Source organism: Chiloscyllium plagiosum, chromosome 18 (genome assembly GCF_004010195.1).
Source record: "Chiloscyllium plagiosum isolate BGI_BamShark_2017 chromosome 18, ASM401019v2, whole genome shotgun sequence".
Lineage (NCBI taxonomy): Eukaryota > Metazoa > Chordata > Chondrichthyes > Orectolobiformes > Hemiscylliidae > Chiloscyllium > Chiloscyllium plagiosum.
In genome coordinates, this window is record NC_057727.1 from 13,663,837 (window position 1) to 13,681,249 (window position 17,413).

Here is a 17,413-nt window from a genome sequence, read left to right on the forward strand (position 1 = left end):
CATGAGAGATTTAGAGAGATGTCCATGAGGGATTTAGAGAGATGTACATGAGAGATTTAGAGAGATGTGCATGAGGGATTTAGAGAGATGTGTATGAGAGATTTAGAGAGATGTGTATGAGAGACTTAAAGAGATGTACATGAGAGATTTAGAGAGATGTACATGAGGGATTCAGTGAGATGTTCATGAGAGATTTAGAGAGATGTACATGAGGGATTTAGAGAGATGTTCATGAGAGATTTAGAGAGATGTGCATGAGGGATTTAGAGAGATGTACATGAGAGTTTTAGAGAGATGTACATGAGAGAGTTAGAGAGATGTGTATGAGAGATTTAGAGAGATGTACATGAAGATGTACATGAGGGATTTAGAGAGATGTACATGAGAGATTTAGAGAGATGTGTATGAGAGATTTCAAGAGATGTACATGAGAGATTTAGAGAGATGTGTATATGAGATTTAGAGAGATGTACATGAGAGAGTTAGAGAGATGTGTATGAGAGATTTAGAGAGATGTACATGAGGGATTTAGAGAGATGTACATGAGAAAGTTTCAGAAAGATGTACACAAGTGATTTAGAGAGGTGTACATGAGGGATTTAGAAAGATGTACATGAGAGATTCAGAGAAATGTACATGAGGTTCTGGACTCTAAATTAGCAAGATTCTGCCTTTAGAGCAGATCTAACCAATAATAAGCTATCTTTATTTTACCAGATTGCCATGGAATGATATAATTGCTTATCCGTCATTTGACCAGCTTGTTCACATTAGGGATAACTGGGCCTCTTTCAAAATAAATTGACACCAGGGCATGAAGTTCCCGTCAGAGTGTGATACATTGCCTGTGTTTATTTAACTGAAGTGTTTCCCTCTGTTTTCTGATGAAGTGGATGGTTTCACATTGAGTCCTAACCCTGTGTTGGTTCATTGACAGCTAATAGGAAAGCAGCAGAGACGGAGCAGTATGGGGTGGAAGGCAGCAGCACATTCCTCGAATGCCAGCCCAAATCTCCTCAGGCCAGCATTAAGTGGGTGCTCCAGCGACATGGCAGTGAGCGTAAGAAAGAGGTAAATCTATTACTCAGGTTTATACCATTCAGGTCACTGTTAGCAAGTTCAGTCAACAGACACAACCAATCTGCACTCTGACCTTAAAGTATCTCCTCCGGTTTAAGACAAATTGACAAATAATATTTTATCCTGACAAGACTTTGTCAGCTCAAGTCTCCCCACCAAAGCTGTGGGCTCTTAGAAAGAATCTAACCTGGCTCCAGTTAAATGTACAGTGAACATACAATGTTACAGGCCATTCAGCCTAACGGTTCAATGCCAGTTCTTCTGCTCAAAACAATCTTCCTCCCTTCATCTTACCTGAAAATATATCACATCTCTTTCTCGTACCAGTCTCAGTTTTGCTGGAGTGATTCTGCAATTTCACCACATTTTTCCAAATTCCTGAATGAGTTTATTACTGATTATCTTATATTTACGACCTCTAGTGTTTGGACTCCTCAACAAACGGAAATACCTTTGCCAAATCATCACTATGTCCATCCTTTGTAATTTAAAAAAAAATCTCTTTTCAGCTCACCTCTCAATCTTGGCTGCAGATAAAAGAGCCCCATTATGTTCAGATTTGCCTCGTAACTGTGTCCTCTGAATTTTTGTTGTCCTGTGACCCACATAGAGGACCCTGAGGGAAAATGTTGATCATTTTGTGTATCAGGGAAATCCATGTCAAAGGAATGAAGCCAATACAAAGTGAATAACCTTGGTTGACTTTTAACTGCCCTCTGAAATGACCCGGCAATCCACTCAATTCGAGAGCAATATAAAGCAGACAACAGATGATGATCTTGCCAGTGATGCCCACATCCTATGAGAGAACAAAGCAGAAAAAAAAATGATTTGTTGAACTGATTGGGCACAGTTTAATGCTCACTTCCTGAGCTACGGTGGTAAGCAGGGGGCATTTAGTCGGGCAAGTTGGTGCTGCCATGGCAACCATACCACCTTCCTACCTCTAACTGATTAAGCCTGGGGTGGGATAGTCCTTTGAAGATGCTTCTGCCTGGATGATAACTGAGGTCCTTAAGTGGGGAATCAATGTCCATTTGAGGGCCTCAGCTCACTGCAATCTGGACTTCATGATGTGGAGAGGCCGGTGTTGGACTGGGGTAGACAAGTCAGAAGTCACATGACACCAGGTTATAGTCCAATATGTTTATTTGAAATCACAAGCTTTCAGAGCACTGTTCTTTCATAAGATGAAGTGATCTGACGAAGGAGCAGTGTCATAGAGTCATAGAGATGTATAGCATGGAAACATCAAACTCTAACTCGTCCATGCCGACCAGATATCCCAACCCACTCTAGTCCCACCTGCCAGCACCTGGCCCATATCCCTCTCAACCCTTCCTATTCATATACCCATCCACATACCTTTTAAATGTTGCAATCGTACTAGCCTCCACGACTTCCTCTGGCAGCTCATCCGTACACGTACCACCCTCTGCATGAAAAAGTTGCCCCTTAGACCTCTTTTATATCTTTCCTCTCTCACCCTAAACCTATAGCCTCTAGTTCTGGACTCCCCCCACCTCAGGGAAGAGACTTTGTCTATTTATCCTATCCATGCCCCTCATAATTTTATAAACCCCTGTGAGGTCACCCCTCAGCCTCTGACACTCCAGGGAAAACAGCTGCAGCCTATTCAACCTCTCCCGATAGCTCAAATCCACCAACCCTGGCAACATCCTTGTAAATCCTTTCTGAACCCTTTCAGGTTTCAGAAGATCCTTCCTATAGGAAGGAACGGCTCCAAAAGCTTGTGATTTCAAATAAACTTGTTGGACTGTAACCTGGTGTTGTGCGACTTCTGACTGGGATTCAAACTGCAATTCTCATCCAGGCAGGAGCATCAGTCCAACAGTGGGCAGGACATTCAAGGACTATCACAGTGTCACACTTCAAAATATACCTAACTGGCTGTGAAGTATGTTGGAATTGTGAAAGGTGCTATATAAATGCAAGTTCTTCCTTTATTACCACAGGCATAATAATGGCTGGGTGTCACATATCAGATGACCACACTGATTTTGTATTTGGGTCACAGCCAACACTTGCCTGCATTGAAACCATGCAGTTCCTGAGCTGGACTTACCTTATGCTGTCACCAGGTTAACAAATGTCAATGAAAGCCCTTCCTTCCCTCTAGCTACTAATTCTCCCACTTCCACCAAACATCTCTCCCACGCCACAAACAGAACAGAAACTCCACTTAGTAGCCCTCAGTGCTGCCAGGAAGCAGAACCTCCCCAGCTGACGTAGCCCTCCTGTGCTGACACAGGAACATCTCAAGCCAAGTCACTTTTGGTCCAAGCTATCAGCTGCTGGGAAGTGAGTCATCTCAGCCATGAGGCAGGGAATACTTCCTTTCTCATGAAAAGGGTGTTGCTTATCCTCCTATGTCAGCCAAAACCAATGTCAAGCACTAGGCCATACACAACAGGGACAGGAAGGGTCTTGATCAATTGAGAAGGTTTCAGTATTTTTTTAAAAGAGTTTGAAACTTAACTCATTGACAGCAGACCAAGTTGTGTGCAACTTTCCACAACACAACGTGAATGCCATTAGAGACCTTCATGGGAGTCAGTCAGTCATGCAAAGTACTGCCCAATATCGGTTCATCCAACATATGTTAAGCTTAAAGGTGCAGTGCTTCTTTGTAGCTAGTTACTGTGCATGTATATGATTAGATTACCTACAGTATGGAAATATGCCCTTCAGCCCAACAAGTCCACACTGACTGTCCAAAGAGTAACCCATCCAGACCCATTCCCCTACCCAATATTTACCCCTGACTAATGGGCAATTTAGCATGGCCAGTTCACCTGGCAAGCACATCTTTGGTTGTGGGAGGAAATCGGAGCAATCCCACACAGACATGGGGAGAATATGCAAACTCCACACAGACAGTCACCCAATGCAGGGACTGAACCCAGGTTCCAGGTGCTGTGAGGCAGCAGTACTAACCACTGAGCCACTGTGTGAACTCATGGAATGTACCAAACCCGATTAGTGAGTTCCAGGGAAAAATTACCATGTGGAAATACAATTTAGTGGCTATAACCAGAGACCAGGCTCAAGGAAGTGTAGGACTAGGGGTTCAACATTCTTGGATATAAGGTGTTCAGGAAAGTTAGGAAAGTACAAAAAGGACAAGGGGATGACAGAATTGATTAAGGAAGGCATTGCAACGCTAGATGTCCCAAAGGACTCAAGGACAGAATCACGTTAGTTGGTTTAAGGAACAAAAATGGCCTAATGGTATTATCACTAGATTATTAATCCAGAAACTCAGATAAAGTTGTGGGGATCCTGGTTCAAATCCAGCTGCAGCAGATGGTGGAGTTTGAATTCAGTCCAAATCTGGAATTAATCACCAAATGTTGATCGTGAATCCATTGTCGGAAAAACCCATTTAGATCACTAACGCCCTTAGGGAAGGAAACTACCATCCTTACCCAGTCTGGTCCAAATGTGACTCCAGACCCACAACAATGCGGTTGACTCTCAACTGCCCTCTGGGTAATTGGGGATAGGCAATGAATGCTGGCCTTGCCAGCAATGCCCTTGACCCATGAATGATTTTTTTTTAAAATTACATTGCTTCGTGCAGGCTTTAGGCCACCAGCTAACAGGAAGGATGCAGAGGAACAGGCAAATCAAAGAGAGGTGCCCAAAGTGAAAAGTAGTTATAATGAGGGTGGCTTTAATTATTTAATTATATACGGGGATAATTGCCATGTAAAGTACAAAGAGGCGAGAGTTTCTAGAATGTGATCAGAAGAATTTTCTACAGCAGAATGTCTTCAGTCCATAAGAAAACAATTACTAATAGACATCACCTTTGGGAATGAGGTGGGAAGCAGATGAAATGCCAATGGGATCATAAGGACTGGGGTGACAATGGGAAAGAATAATGAGAGTAAAAAGTTGAGGGAAAGCCAACTTCAATGGGCTAAGAATCGGGGTCAAATAAAGTGCGCTGGCAGGAAAATAGCTAGCTGGTTCTTCAGAGAAGAAATGACCTGAAGACTGTATGCAGGATATATTCCCTTGAAATGGAAATGAAGGGCAAACAAATCCAGAAATTCCTAGATGACAAAAGAGATACAAATTATGAGAACATAGAAAGTGCGCTTTTGAGAGATAAATAAAATTGAGAACCAGGCTGAGAATGAAAGATTAAGAGGGGTGGTGGAAAGGCAGAGAAATGAAACAAAGAGGGCTATGAAAGGAGATTGGCAGCCAACATACAAGGGAATCTTAAACCTTTTATAGCCATATAAATCATAACAGTAGGAGTTACCTAAAAGGGGATTTACACATGGAGGAAGAGAACATGTCTGAAATATCAAACAATTCTGCCTTGGAGGAAGAAGATGGTACCTAAACCATGATGATTAAGGAGGAAATGCAGTCACTAGAAGAGTTTAATATTGTTAAGGTGGAGGTATTTATTGTCGACATGTTTGCAAAGGTTAATGTTCAGGAATGCTCTAAGCACCACCCAGTATGATGATACCACATAGACCCGAGCAGGAGAACCTGATGGTTGAGTGATGGGAAACCGAGAGTAATGGTAAATGCATGTTTACCATAGAGGATTCCCCAAAGTCATTGTTGGGACCATTGTATTTCCTGATGTGAATAATCTATACTTTAATGTACAGGGCACAATTTTGGAAACATTGGAAACTGTGGAGAGGCTGGTGTAGAAGGACCTTGACAAATTGGGGGAAGTGGGAGGACAGGTAGCAGCTGAAGTTTAATGCAGAGAAATGTGAGGTGATCATTTCGGTAGGAAGAACAATATAAAATCAAGGCAACAGCTCTGAAGGGAATTCAGGTGCAGAGAGAGTATAGGTACATAACTCATTAAAGGTGGGAATCAGGTTGAGAGCAGAGTTAATAAACACGCAGTATCCTAGTTTTTAATAATAGGGGCAGGGCGTACGAGAGTAAAGAAGTTGTTTTGAAATTATTAAAGACACCAGTTTGGTCCCAGCTGGAGTATAGCTCCTGCTCTGTCCACCACACTTTAGGAAAGATGTGAAGGCATTGGATAGAATGCAGAAGAGGTTTACAAGAATGATTCCAGACATGAGGCATTTCAATTATAAATAAAACTTGAAAAAAAAACTGTTTTCTTTGGAGAGGAGAATGCGAATAGAAATGTTCAAATTCATGAAATACCTGGGCAGAGTGAAGAGGGGGAGAATGTTTCCACCTTGTGAAATGAAGTACAGATATAAGATATTTAACAAAAAAGATCAGAATAGAGATAAGGAAAAGCTTTATACACGCAGCGAATGCACTGCTTGAGAGTGTAGTTGGGGGCAGGTTAAGTCAAGACTTTGTGGGGGGAATTAAATGGTCACTTGAAAAGGAAGAATGTGCAGAGTTATGCGAAGAAAGCAGAGTGTCACTGCTCTCCCATAGGCGAGATCCTCACTTGGAGAGCCAGTAAAAGCACAGCAGGCTGAATCATCCCCTCTGTGATGTAACAATTTGGTAATTTTGTGAATCCATCACCCTGCTACAGAGAACAAAACCAAGGATATATCCTTATAGTATGTCTCTTGTCTTGAGCAATAAGTTGGTGATTGTGATGCTATGCAAAGACATACTTAAGCTGGGATGGGTAATTAAGGGTATGTCAACATAGTGGACACATTACAAAGGTTTGGACAATGAATCTCAGAGATGTGAGTTCAAATCCCAACCCATCAGCTGAGGAATTCAAATGAAGTGAACTTAGTCTGGAAACCAGTCTCAGAAATTGTGACCATGAAACTACTGTTTAAAAATACTGTTTGGTTCACTCATGCCCTTTAGAGAAGGAAATCTGCTGACCTTACCAGTCCAGCCTATGGGTGACTCTAGACCCACAGCAATGTGGTAAACTCTCAACTGTTTTCTGAATTGGGCAACAAGACTATAAGATATAACAACAGAATTAGGCCATTCAGCCCATTGAGTCTGTTCTACCATTCAATAATGGCTGATATGTTTCTCAACTCCACTCTCCTACCTTTTCCTCTAACCCCTGATCCCCTTATTCATCAAGAATCTATCTATCTCCGCCTCAAAGATACTCATTGACTAGGCCTCCACAGGCCTTCTGTAGCAATGAGTTCCACAGATTCACCACCCTCTGGCTGAAGAAATTCCTCCTCATCTCTGGTCTAAAGGGTCTGACCCTTCACTTCTGACACTGTACCCTCAGACTCTAGTCTCTCCTACTAATGGAAACATCTTCACCTATTCTAGGCCTCTCAGTGTTCTGTAAGTTTCAATCAGCTTTCCCCTCATCCTTCTAAACTCCATTGAGTTCAGACCCAGAGTCCTCAACCGCTCCTCATATGAGAAGCCCTTCAATTCTGGGATCATTCTTGTAAATCTCCTCTGGACAGCCCTCCAACGCCAACACTTCCTTCGTACCATTCAGTCAAGAGCTTGCCTTTGCCAGTAACACCACATCAGTGAAAGAATGAAAAAGGATGATTATAGCTGGACTTATTGCTAATTGGTATTGGTACTGCCTGAAGGGCTGTATAATTGGGCATGCCTTTGTTTCAAAGAGTATAAAGTGGTGCTGTCTGAAGTGGCACTCTCATTGGAAGTATTCTCTCTGAAGTAGACCTATGACCGGGAGTGGTGCTATCTGAAGGGGAATTCTAATTGGATCTGGCACTATCTGAGCAGGTGCTATTATTAGATATCTGAAGAGGCACTAAAACTCAAAATGGTGCTATCTGTAGAAGCACTATAATTGGGAGCAGCCAATTCGTAACCTCACAGCTCCCTGCTGGGTCCATAACAAGCAGAGTTTCACAATTTAACAGAGCTTGTACGTTATATGTGTTCAGTCACACATCCTGTCTGCCTCAGCTTGTAACCAAGGAATCAATTGTGTGGTACTTCATGTGTGTGGGTCATTTCAGCCCAAACCTCTATCACCGGGTGATCAAAGTGTAGTTTATTCATTGGAGATTTTGGACCAGGCTGTTTTTTATAGCTACTGTTCAGAGCAAATCAGCCACATTCATTGATGCAGATGTATTGAGGATGGCTAACAGCTCCACAAAACACTGAGCCGCTCTCTGCTCTGGAAAGTTGAGTCATGTGGAACTGTGTGCTATTGTCTTGAGTTCTGTTTAGCACCAACAAGACAATGGAATAATTTCCCTTACCTTGTCTGACCCAGAGACTGAGTCTCAATAGTAATGTACAAGGCATCCATTTAATAAGTATTTTCAAGTTAAAACAAAAGTGGAATAATTTCAATAACCAATGCTCTCAGATTGGTTGAGGCTATATTGAACTTGAAGAAGTCATAGCAAATGGGAACAGGGGGCAGGCTATTCAGCCCCTTGACCCTGATCTGCCAGTGAATGTGATACAGTGGTCATTTCACTCAGTACCTGTTCCCTCTTTACCCTAAGAACTACATCTAACTCCTTCTTGAAAATATTCGATGTTCTGATCTGAACCACTTTCTGTGACAGAGACAAAAACAGAAACACTCAATAGCATCTGTGGAGAGAGATCAGAGTTAACCTTCCGGGGTTCGGTGACCCTTCCTCAGAACTGCTACCAGACCTGCTGAGATCTTCCAGCAATCTCTGTTCTTGTTTCTGATTTCCAGCATCTCCAGTTTTCCAGTTTTTATTCTGTTACTTGCAGGCTCAAAGGGCCAAATGGCCTACTCCTGCACCCTTTTCTATGACAGAGAATTCCATGGGCTCATGGGTGAAGACATTTCTCCTCATCTCAGTCCTAAATGGCCTACCTTGTATATGCTTAGACTGACATTTGACACAAAACATTAACTCCTTCCTCTGATCCGTTGAGTGTCTCCAACAGTTTCTGTGTTTTTTTAAAGTCAGATTTTCAGCTTGAATAGTATTTTGCTTTTATTTCGACTTGGGTTCTGTATTTTTCAACAAAGTACTCGTGGTGTGATGTGGAGATATATAGCGACGGGGATAAATAAGGCACCATTTACACTGTGGTTTCTTTCTCTCTCCCCGTCTGTTCTCCAGATTAAAGTAGACGAGCGGATCCTCAAGACAGATCAAGGTCTTCTCCTGCGATCCCTCCAGATGACGGACGCTGGGGTGTACCAGTGCACCTCCACCGAGAACAACTTCAAGCATGCACTGGCACGGGTGCACCTGAGGGTCCTGAACAATGAGACGGTGCACGTGGTGCTCTCGCAAGTGGTGCCCTCACCGGGTGTGGCCAACTTGCAGGCGGGTAACCCGGGTACCCCCCGGACCCCGAAGCCGGAGTACAAGGACCTGCTGCAGTTGCTTAGCCAACCGGAAATGGGCCTCATCAACCAATACTGTGAGGATTACTGGCAGCGGCCAGCCAACATCCTGAAAGAGAACTTGAACAAGCAGCTCAAAGTAAAACCCATCAGAGAACAGAAAAAGCCACGAAACCGCAGAAATCACCATTCAGCCCCCCTCCAACAGACATGAAGCTCCGAGATCATAGAATTTCTTTAATATAAAGTATAACTTCCCTTACAACAGACAGTATTTATTGTAGGCTGTATATAGTATGATAATTCAACTTCCTTGTACTTACAACAAAGTCTCCATGACATTATGTATGATACATAGGTACTTAAGGGGGAACTGTATTCCCCTGAATTGCTACATAACCTTAAGGGTTGTAAAGGATGACAGTTGTACACTTAGCACCGCAACTCTCAGTTAATGTTTCTTCTTCTGTTTCAAGATTGTGGCAACTGGGGAACAATTATTTTGGAGATGAAAGTCCATGTCCAATTAAGTAAGGGGATGGAGGAAGAGTTGTACTGAACTTGAAATGTTAACTTTGTTTCTCTCTCCAGAGATGCTGCCAGACTTGCTGAGTTTCTCCAGCATTCTCTGTGTTTGCTTAAGTAATAGGATGGATCTGCCATATATGGTGTCAGAAGACATACCACATTATAAGCAGAATGTCACAAAAGACACATTTTGGATATGTTGTCCTTCTCAGATGCAGGGTATTGCCCCACTCCTCCCTCCCCCAAAAATATCTTTCAAATCGTCTCATTGTAAAAGGATCAACAAGATAATCCACCATCTTTAAGAAAAAAAAACTTTAATTTATTCAGACCTCACACCAATCCTGAATCCTGAAGGTGGGCCTTTCAGAGAGACCAGTTATGCCAGGTCATATCCATTATACCAGCCTTTGATTCATGCTCAGACCATAAGAACTCCAGGCCTCCCCAATTGCAGCCATTCCCAACAATTCACCAACACCACCACCATTGCTCCTTTATCCATTCCTAACATTGCCGCCTTATTTGGGAAAGACAGCGAGCTCCACCCTTATGGTTAGAGATACCACAATTGTTCCTAGCCCTCTGCACCACCCTCATTGAAGTTACAACAGGAGTCTATCAGAACGCCAGGGGCCCTTTTGAGTGAAGCTGAACCTGCTGTCTCCATGACAATATAACATTTGTTCAAGTGGCTAACTGAATGGGACATGAGGTGCCACAGAGACCTCCCAGAAAAAGACAAAGGTGTTCAGTTGCAAAATGTTTGCTCCTTACTCCTTCTTGTCATGTATAGAGTTCGTGTTAGATCACTTCAGGTAAAGTGTGAATGCCCTCCATCGCATTCTTGCCTCAGTCGTTGTTGAACTGCATCGTCCTCTGATCCTCTTCTTAACTCTATTTTCTAGTTGACAAAATCCTTCATAAGTTATGGAATGCAATACAAACATCTAACCAACAGCATAGGAGATACCTGAGAGACAACACCAGCAAGTGTACAGGCTTTATAGTGTTAAGATTTACACCTCAATTCAGATGAATAGGGATCTCCTTTAACAATTACTCAGTCTCATCTGTAGATTTTTTTAAACTTGCATTGTATTTTATATTAGAATGCATTAATAGTTAATGTGGTCTACCCCTCAGACTGCTTTTTTGTTTTTTTTTATTTTTATCCTTATAAATTAAATAGCTTTGGAAGAAAAGGTTGTATAATTTGTTAAAGTCGTGTTTTTTAAGAAAAAAAAAGACTTTTTTGTTGTTGTTGCTGTTACTTTTATTAAAAGAATATTGAAAAAAAATCTAAATTGTGTGCTGGAAAATACGCAAAAACAATTCCTTCCAATAGGGCATTCTACAGTAATGGTATATAATATATTCTGTGATGTCACTTAACTTGGCTTCTCATGTTTGTTGTTTTTTTTAAAGGAAGCAAGTTTATTTTTAATAACTTTATTAAACTTGGCTCAAACGTCAGTGAACATATATTCTGTCATATGTAAATAGTTGTAAATCTAAATAAGAAAAGTTCTTGCGTGTACTTGTCATTTATGTTCTGTGCAGCTGACACAACACAATGCAGTTACTGGAGTGAAAGAACACAGAGATCCTGTGGATGAAATCAAACCAAATAAACACTGGCTCATCTCTTTAATGTACACTGTGTTTGAGGACTCCATTATTGTGTTTTAAAGCAGGTGAGTTGGCCAAAACTCAGCAATATGGACCACTGGTGTTTCTCACCATCTGTCTGTCGATTCGGGGATTCCTGACCAAAAATATGCCCCTCCAAACCTTAAGACAAGGGCATTTTCTACTGATGTACATTTACACAAATGCCGAACCCCTTTATATGAACCATCACCCAAGTAGGCATTTTTGCAAGTCTACAGGGAGTAGGAGCAACCTTTATGACTGTGGGCAGAAAGCCGAGAGCAATGCCCTTACATAAGAACATCAAAAACATAAGAAACAGGAGCAGGAGTAGGCCATTGAGCCTGTTCTGCCATTTAATAGCTGATCTTTTTCGTGGACTCAGCTACACTTACCTGCCCACTCACCATAACCCTTAATTCCTTTACTGTTCAAAAATCTACCTTTTCCTTAAAAACATTCAACAAGGTAGCCTCAACTGCTTCACTGGGCAAGGAATTCCACAAATTCACAACTCTTTAGGAGAAGACGTTCCTCCTTCACTCAGCCAGAAATCTGGTCCTCCATTATTTTGGAGCTAAATCCCATAGTTGATATTGGTTGTCACATGTACCAGGAGGAAAGCCAACCAATATAGTTTTCACCTCTTCCAAGTCTCGGGACACAGAATCTAATGCAATCTCCCAACACCACTTTGGCTGCAATGTTCACCATTACAAGAAACTTGATATTTTCTCTCTGCCACCTTTTCAATATGTACATCTTTTGGACACTATAGAGATAATGCACCAGTTGTAAAGATGTTAAGGCCAATAGTAGCCCCATTTCAGAATCCTCTGAGATCTGAAGTTTCAACACATTTACCAGCATCGACTTGGAGATGTATTGAACTATTGTGTACCACACTCCACTACACAGTTACCAGATAGCTACCATTGGGGAAGCTCTGTAATAACATTTGGAAATCATATGTTCTGTAGATCAGAACAGGATATCATAAGAAATAAGCAATTTTAGCCCCTGAGCCTGGCTTCTACTCAATAAGAGGGTGCTGATCTTATTGTATGTTTGATCCCACTTGCCTAACTGTCCCTCCCTCCATAAAACTCAACTCTCTTGGAGATCAAAAATCTGACTCTGCTATATTCAACTTTGAGTGTATTCAAAGGCCCAGTTTTCACTGCTCTTGAGGGAACAAAATTCAAAACACTACCCTCTGAGAGAAGGAATTTCTTCTCATATCATATCTAATTGGGCGACCCCTTATTTCTAAATTGTGCCAGTGGTTCTGAATATAGAATCCCTGTAGTGCGGCAACAGCCCAATTTGCCCAACAAGTCCACACTGACCCTCTGAAGAGCAACCCACCCAGACCCATTCCCCGACCCTATTACTCTACATTTACCCCTGACAAATGCACCTAACCTACACGTCCGTGAACACTATGGGCAATTTAGCATAGCCAATTCACCTGACCTGCACATCTTTGGATTTTGGGAGGAAATCGGAACACCAGGAGGAAACCCACGCAGACATGGGGAGAAGGTGTCCACACAGACAGTCACCCTAGGCTGGAATCAAACCCGGGTCTCTGGTGCTGTGAGGCAGCAGTGCTAACCACTGAGCCACCGTGTCCCCTATGTGGGGTAACATCCCCTCAGCATTCACCCTGTCAAGTTCCCTCTTACGTGTTTTAATAAGAGCACCCTTAATTCTCCTAAGTTCTGATGTATATAGGTCTAACGTGTTTAAACTACCCTCATTAAAAATAACCTTCATTCACAGAAATCAGCACAGTAAGTTAACTCTGAACTGTTTCCAATGCAGGTATATCTTTCCTTTAGTAAGGATGTCAGAATTATACACATAGTCTCGGTGCATTCTTACATATGCCCTGTCTATCTGCAGCAATACTTCCCTTCTCTTATATTCTTCCCACTTGCAAGTAAGGCAAACTTTCCATTTACTTTCCTTTTTGCTGAATCGTCCTGTTAATGTTTGCAAATCAGGTACAAGGACACACATTTTATTTTCATCGGATGTGGGTGTCACTGGCTAAACAGAAGTGGGTACTGCAGATGCTGGAGATTAGAATCAAAATTAGAGTGGTGCTGGAAAAGCACAGCAGGGCAGGCAGCATCCAAAACCTTTTGGGCAAAAGCCCTTCATCAGGAAACATCGATTTTCCTCTCCTCGGATGCTGCCTGACCTGCTGTGCTTTTCCAGCGCCACTCTAATTTTGTCACTGGCTAGGCCAGGATTTGTTAGATTTCCAATTGCCCTTAAGCTGAGTAGCATGCTAGGTCATTTCATTGAGAGTTAACAGTCAAGTATATTGCTGAGAGTCTGGACTCACATGTAGAAAGACCAGGTAGGAATGGAAGTTTCCTTGCCAAAAGGACACTGGCGAACCAGATGGGTTTTTACAATTAATGCTCCTTCTCATTTTTTTTGTGTTGGTACACGCACTTGGTGTGTGCCAACAGAACCTCAGAGGAACTATCAGAGTGACCATGCACCTTAAAGGAGTGTTTATAGCATTAGTTTCATGGTCATCATTAGACTAGCTTTCAATTCCAGATATTAATGAATGGATTCAAAATTCAATGCGCCTCAAACTTCAGAACATTAGCCTTGGCCTTGGGGTTACGAGTCCAATGGCAATACCACAAAGCCACCACCTCCCCTAAGATCCATCGTATTGTAACATTCTGCAGCCTCTCCATTTAAATAACATTTTGCTTTTCTATCCTTCCTGCCAAAGTATACACATTACCAAATGTGTACACATTACCAGTTACCAAATGTACCAAATGAAACATATTGCAGCTCATATGGTAGGATCAGTAAACCATGAAACAACAACAGATTAGTGAATTTTACTTCAGGTGAACAAAGATGCCTATTGTTCATAGAAACACAAGTAGCACAGTTGATTCAGAAACTGAGAGTATCAGAAAAGGCAATCTCTGAAAAGCACTACCCAGTGTATAAGGCAAAATCTCCAGCGTGGTTCAAAACCAACAAATTTATTCCACCCAGTGTTACAGCCACAACATCCAATTGATTCAAGACTGGTTGCTGAAACCTCAACATCTGGATTCACATTCATGAAACTTTGAGCTCATTTAAAAATTGTCCCAGAAAGGGGTATATGGAGGTCATCAACCTCTTGTACCAGCTCCACCATTCCAGGACATGGCAGATGATCTAACTCAATGCTATTTTCTCCCATATGATCCCTGTATCCCTTACTGTCATTGGTCTGTCCCTTGAACAAAATGACCGATTTTCCACAGCCCTCTGAGGTAGAGCGTTCTCTTCCCCTCTATGTGAAGACATTGCCCCTCACCTTACTCTTAAGTGGCTTGCCCCAATATGCATTTGAAATTTTGTGACCTCTAGGGACAAGGACTATGTGCTGAAAATGATCTTGGACTCAGGTGGTTTCTCCTTCAGCCAGCCCTGATGTGATGGGCTGAGTGACTTCCTATTGCACGACAGATTTTTCCACTTTTTCTAAATATTGAAAATATTTGAAGAAGGGGAATGTGCACGAATGTGGGGAGAGGGCGGGTGAGTGGCAATACCTGAATTGGTCCTTAAGAAACAGAGAAAATAGCTGCCAGAGTAGGCCATTCGGCTATTTAATCCTGCACCATCATGGTTGATCGTGCAATCTCAGTATCCCACTCCCGCTTTCTCTCCATACCCCTTGATCCCTATAGCCGCAAGGGCCACATCCAGCTCCCTCTTGAAATATATCTAACAAACTGCCCCGAACAGCCTTCTGTGGGAGAGAATTCCATAGGTTCACAACTCTCTGAGTGAAAACATTCTTCCTCCTCCCAGTCCTGAATGACTTACCCCTTATTCTTAGACTGTGAACTTCCCCAACACGCAAGGGCCACATCCAGCTCCCTCTTGAATATATCTAACAAACTGCCCTGAACAGCCTTCTGTGTGAGAGAATTCCATAGGTTCACAACTCTCTGAGTGAAAAAATTCTTCCTCCTCCCAGTCCTGAATGACTTACCCCTTATTCTTAGACTGTGAACTTCCCCAACATTGGGAACATTCTTCCTGTCTGCTAGTCCCATCAGGATTTTGCATGTTTTTATGAGACCCCCCCCCCCCCACCTCATTCTTCTAAATTCCAGCAAGTACAAGCCTGTTCAATTCAATCTTTCATCATATGTCAGTCCTGCCAATGTGGGAATCAGTCTAGTGAATCTTCCTGGACCCCCTCAGACTAGGAGACCAAAACCGAGCGCAATACTCAAGGTGTGGTCTCACCAATACCATGTACAACTGCAGCAAGACATTCCTACTCCTATACTCAAATCCTTATATCCTACTTCTATATTCAAATCCAGCACAGATGCAATGGGTTAAATGGCCACTTTCTGTACCTTTATGCTGATTTAATATTATCTTCCGTTAACTGAGGCCCCAGTCTCTCTTACACTGAAGGGGAAATAGCCCCGGCTACTCCTTAAATAAATTGATTTCTAAGCTAACCTGCTGAAAGGTCCAACTCAAGTAAGTAGGAGAAGATGAACTGAGATTGTACAAGACAAGTTGATGAGGGCTTCATATTGAAACCAGCACTGAGAAACCCACCTTAGGCATCCAGAATTTCAGTATCTAACAGTGTGAGTGTAAGTTGGACTGCTTCAAAATAACTCCAAAATGTAGGAAAATGCAACGATTCCAATTGAACAGCCAACTAATTCAATACCTGTGGAACACATTCCGCTTTGATTACTCATTTCACATTAGATCTTATATGGTGCATTGCAAGCCAGATGGTTTTGAATATGAGCTTTCATTATGTCTGAAATAGCCCAGGGTATTGAAAGATATTTGAGACAGCAGCCTTGCATATAGAATTATCAATGGATGTGGGATTTGGAACAAAAAAAAATGTAATGACATGTTTTGACAGCAGACAAGAAAACTATTTCAGAAAAGCGCTAAACCACACAATGCCAAAAAACTGACAGCATCAGAGAAACTAACATACTATCTTGTGGCAATTCGGTCCTGTTAGTATTAATTCCAACATTAAGAAGCACTTTGGTATGTACGAAACAGAACTATGTCACCGGAGATATGGAGACAAACAATATCCAAATTGTCCAACTAATGGCAGGCTAACAAATGGGAATAAGGTGAGGGTAATGGAGATAATCAATATCATGTCAAAATTCTGGCTGAGGTGTCTGCTCATCTTTTCTGGTCCAGAAAACTAGGTGAAGGGCCAAATCAGGACCACTGAAAATGCTAGAATTAGGACTAAGAGTGAAACTGAGCTAAATAAAAAAGTCATAATTATGTGAATGTCCATACCTATCCTCACTCCTGATTACTTCTTATATTAAGTTACTTCCACAGCATCTGCATAACTAACTCCATTTCCACCTGCCATCATACAACTCCTCAACAATTCTCAAGTTCTTTGGGTCCAGTTTTTATTGCATTCCCCATCTCTCTTTGGCAGCTATGCCACATTCAAACTAAGCCTATTTTCTATATCTCCCTCTTGAAACCTGCAATTTCTATATCATCATCACCTGTGTTATACCAAGATAGGGGAAGTACATTACCTTTCTCTAGTCCTACTACTCCACAGGAGAAAACATATATTTGAAAATATTTTACCCAAGTTTCTACATGGTCAGTTATATGCTTTGAATAAAATAAAATCCATCATCTTTAGTAAATGTAAACTTATCGATTTATTAGCAATCAAAGTCAGTCAAGGGAAAATGCAGAATTGGTTAATATGTAGAGTTTATGATATGAAAATATTAATGTTTACCCCTCTAAACAACCAAATCAGACAAATAATCACTGACGCACATGCACATTAAAGGGGAAAAC

General features: G+C 41.8%; 1 protein-coding gene across 6 annotated transcripts in view; it reads left to right on the forward strand.

Moving 5' to 3' along the window:
* sema3fb (sema domain, immunoglobulin domain (Ig), short basic domain, secreted, (semaphorin) 3Fb) overlaps positions 1–11,532 on the forward strand; it is a 258,663-nt gene extending 247,131 nt beyond the window's left edge. For all 6 annotated transcript variants that reach the window (XM_043707713.1, XM_043707714.1, XM_043707715.1 and 3 more), the window contains 2 exons: positions 938–1,071; positions 9,117–11,532. In XM_043707713.1, the coding sequence (XP_043563648.1) occupies positions 938–1,071; positions 9,117–9,560 (578 nt within the window). In that variant the 3' untranslated portion in view covers positions 9,561–11,532. The remainder of the gene's footprint in view (positions 1–937; positions 1,072–9,116) is intronic.
* The last annotated feature ends 5,881 nt before the right edge of the window (positions 11,533–17,413 follow it).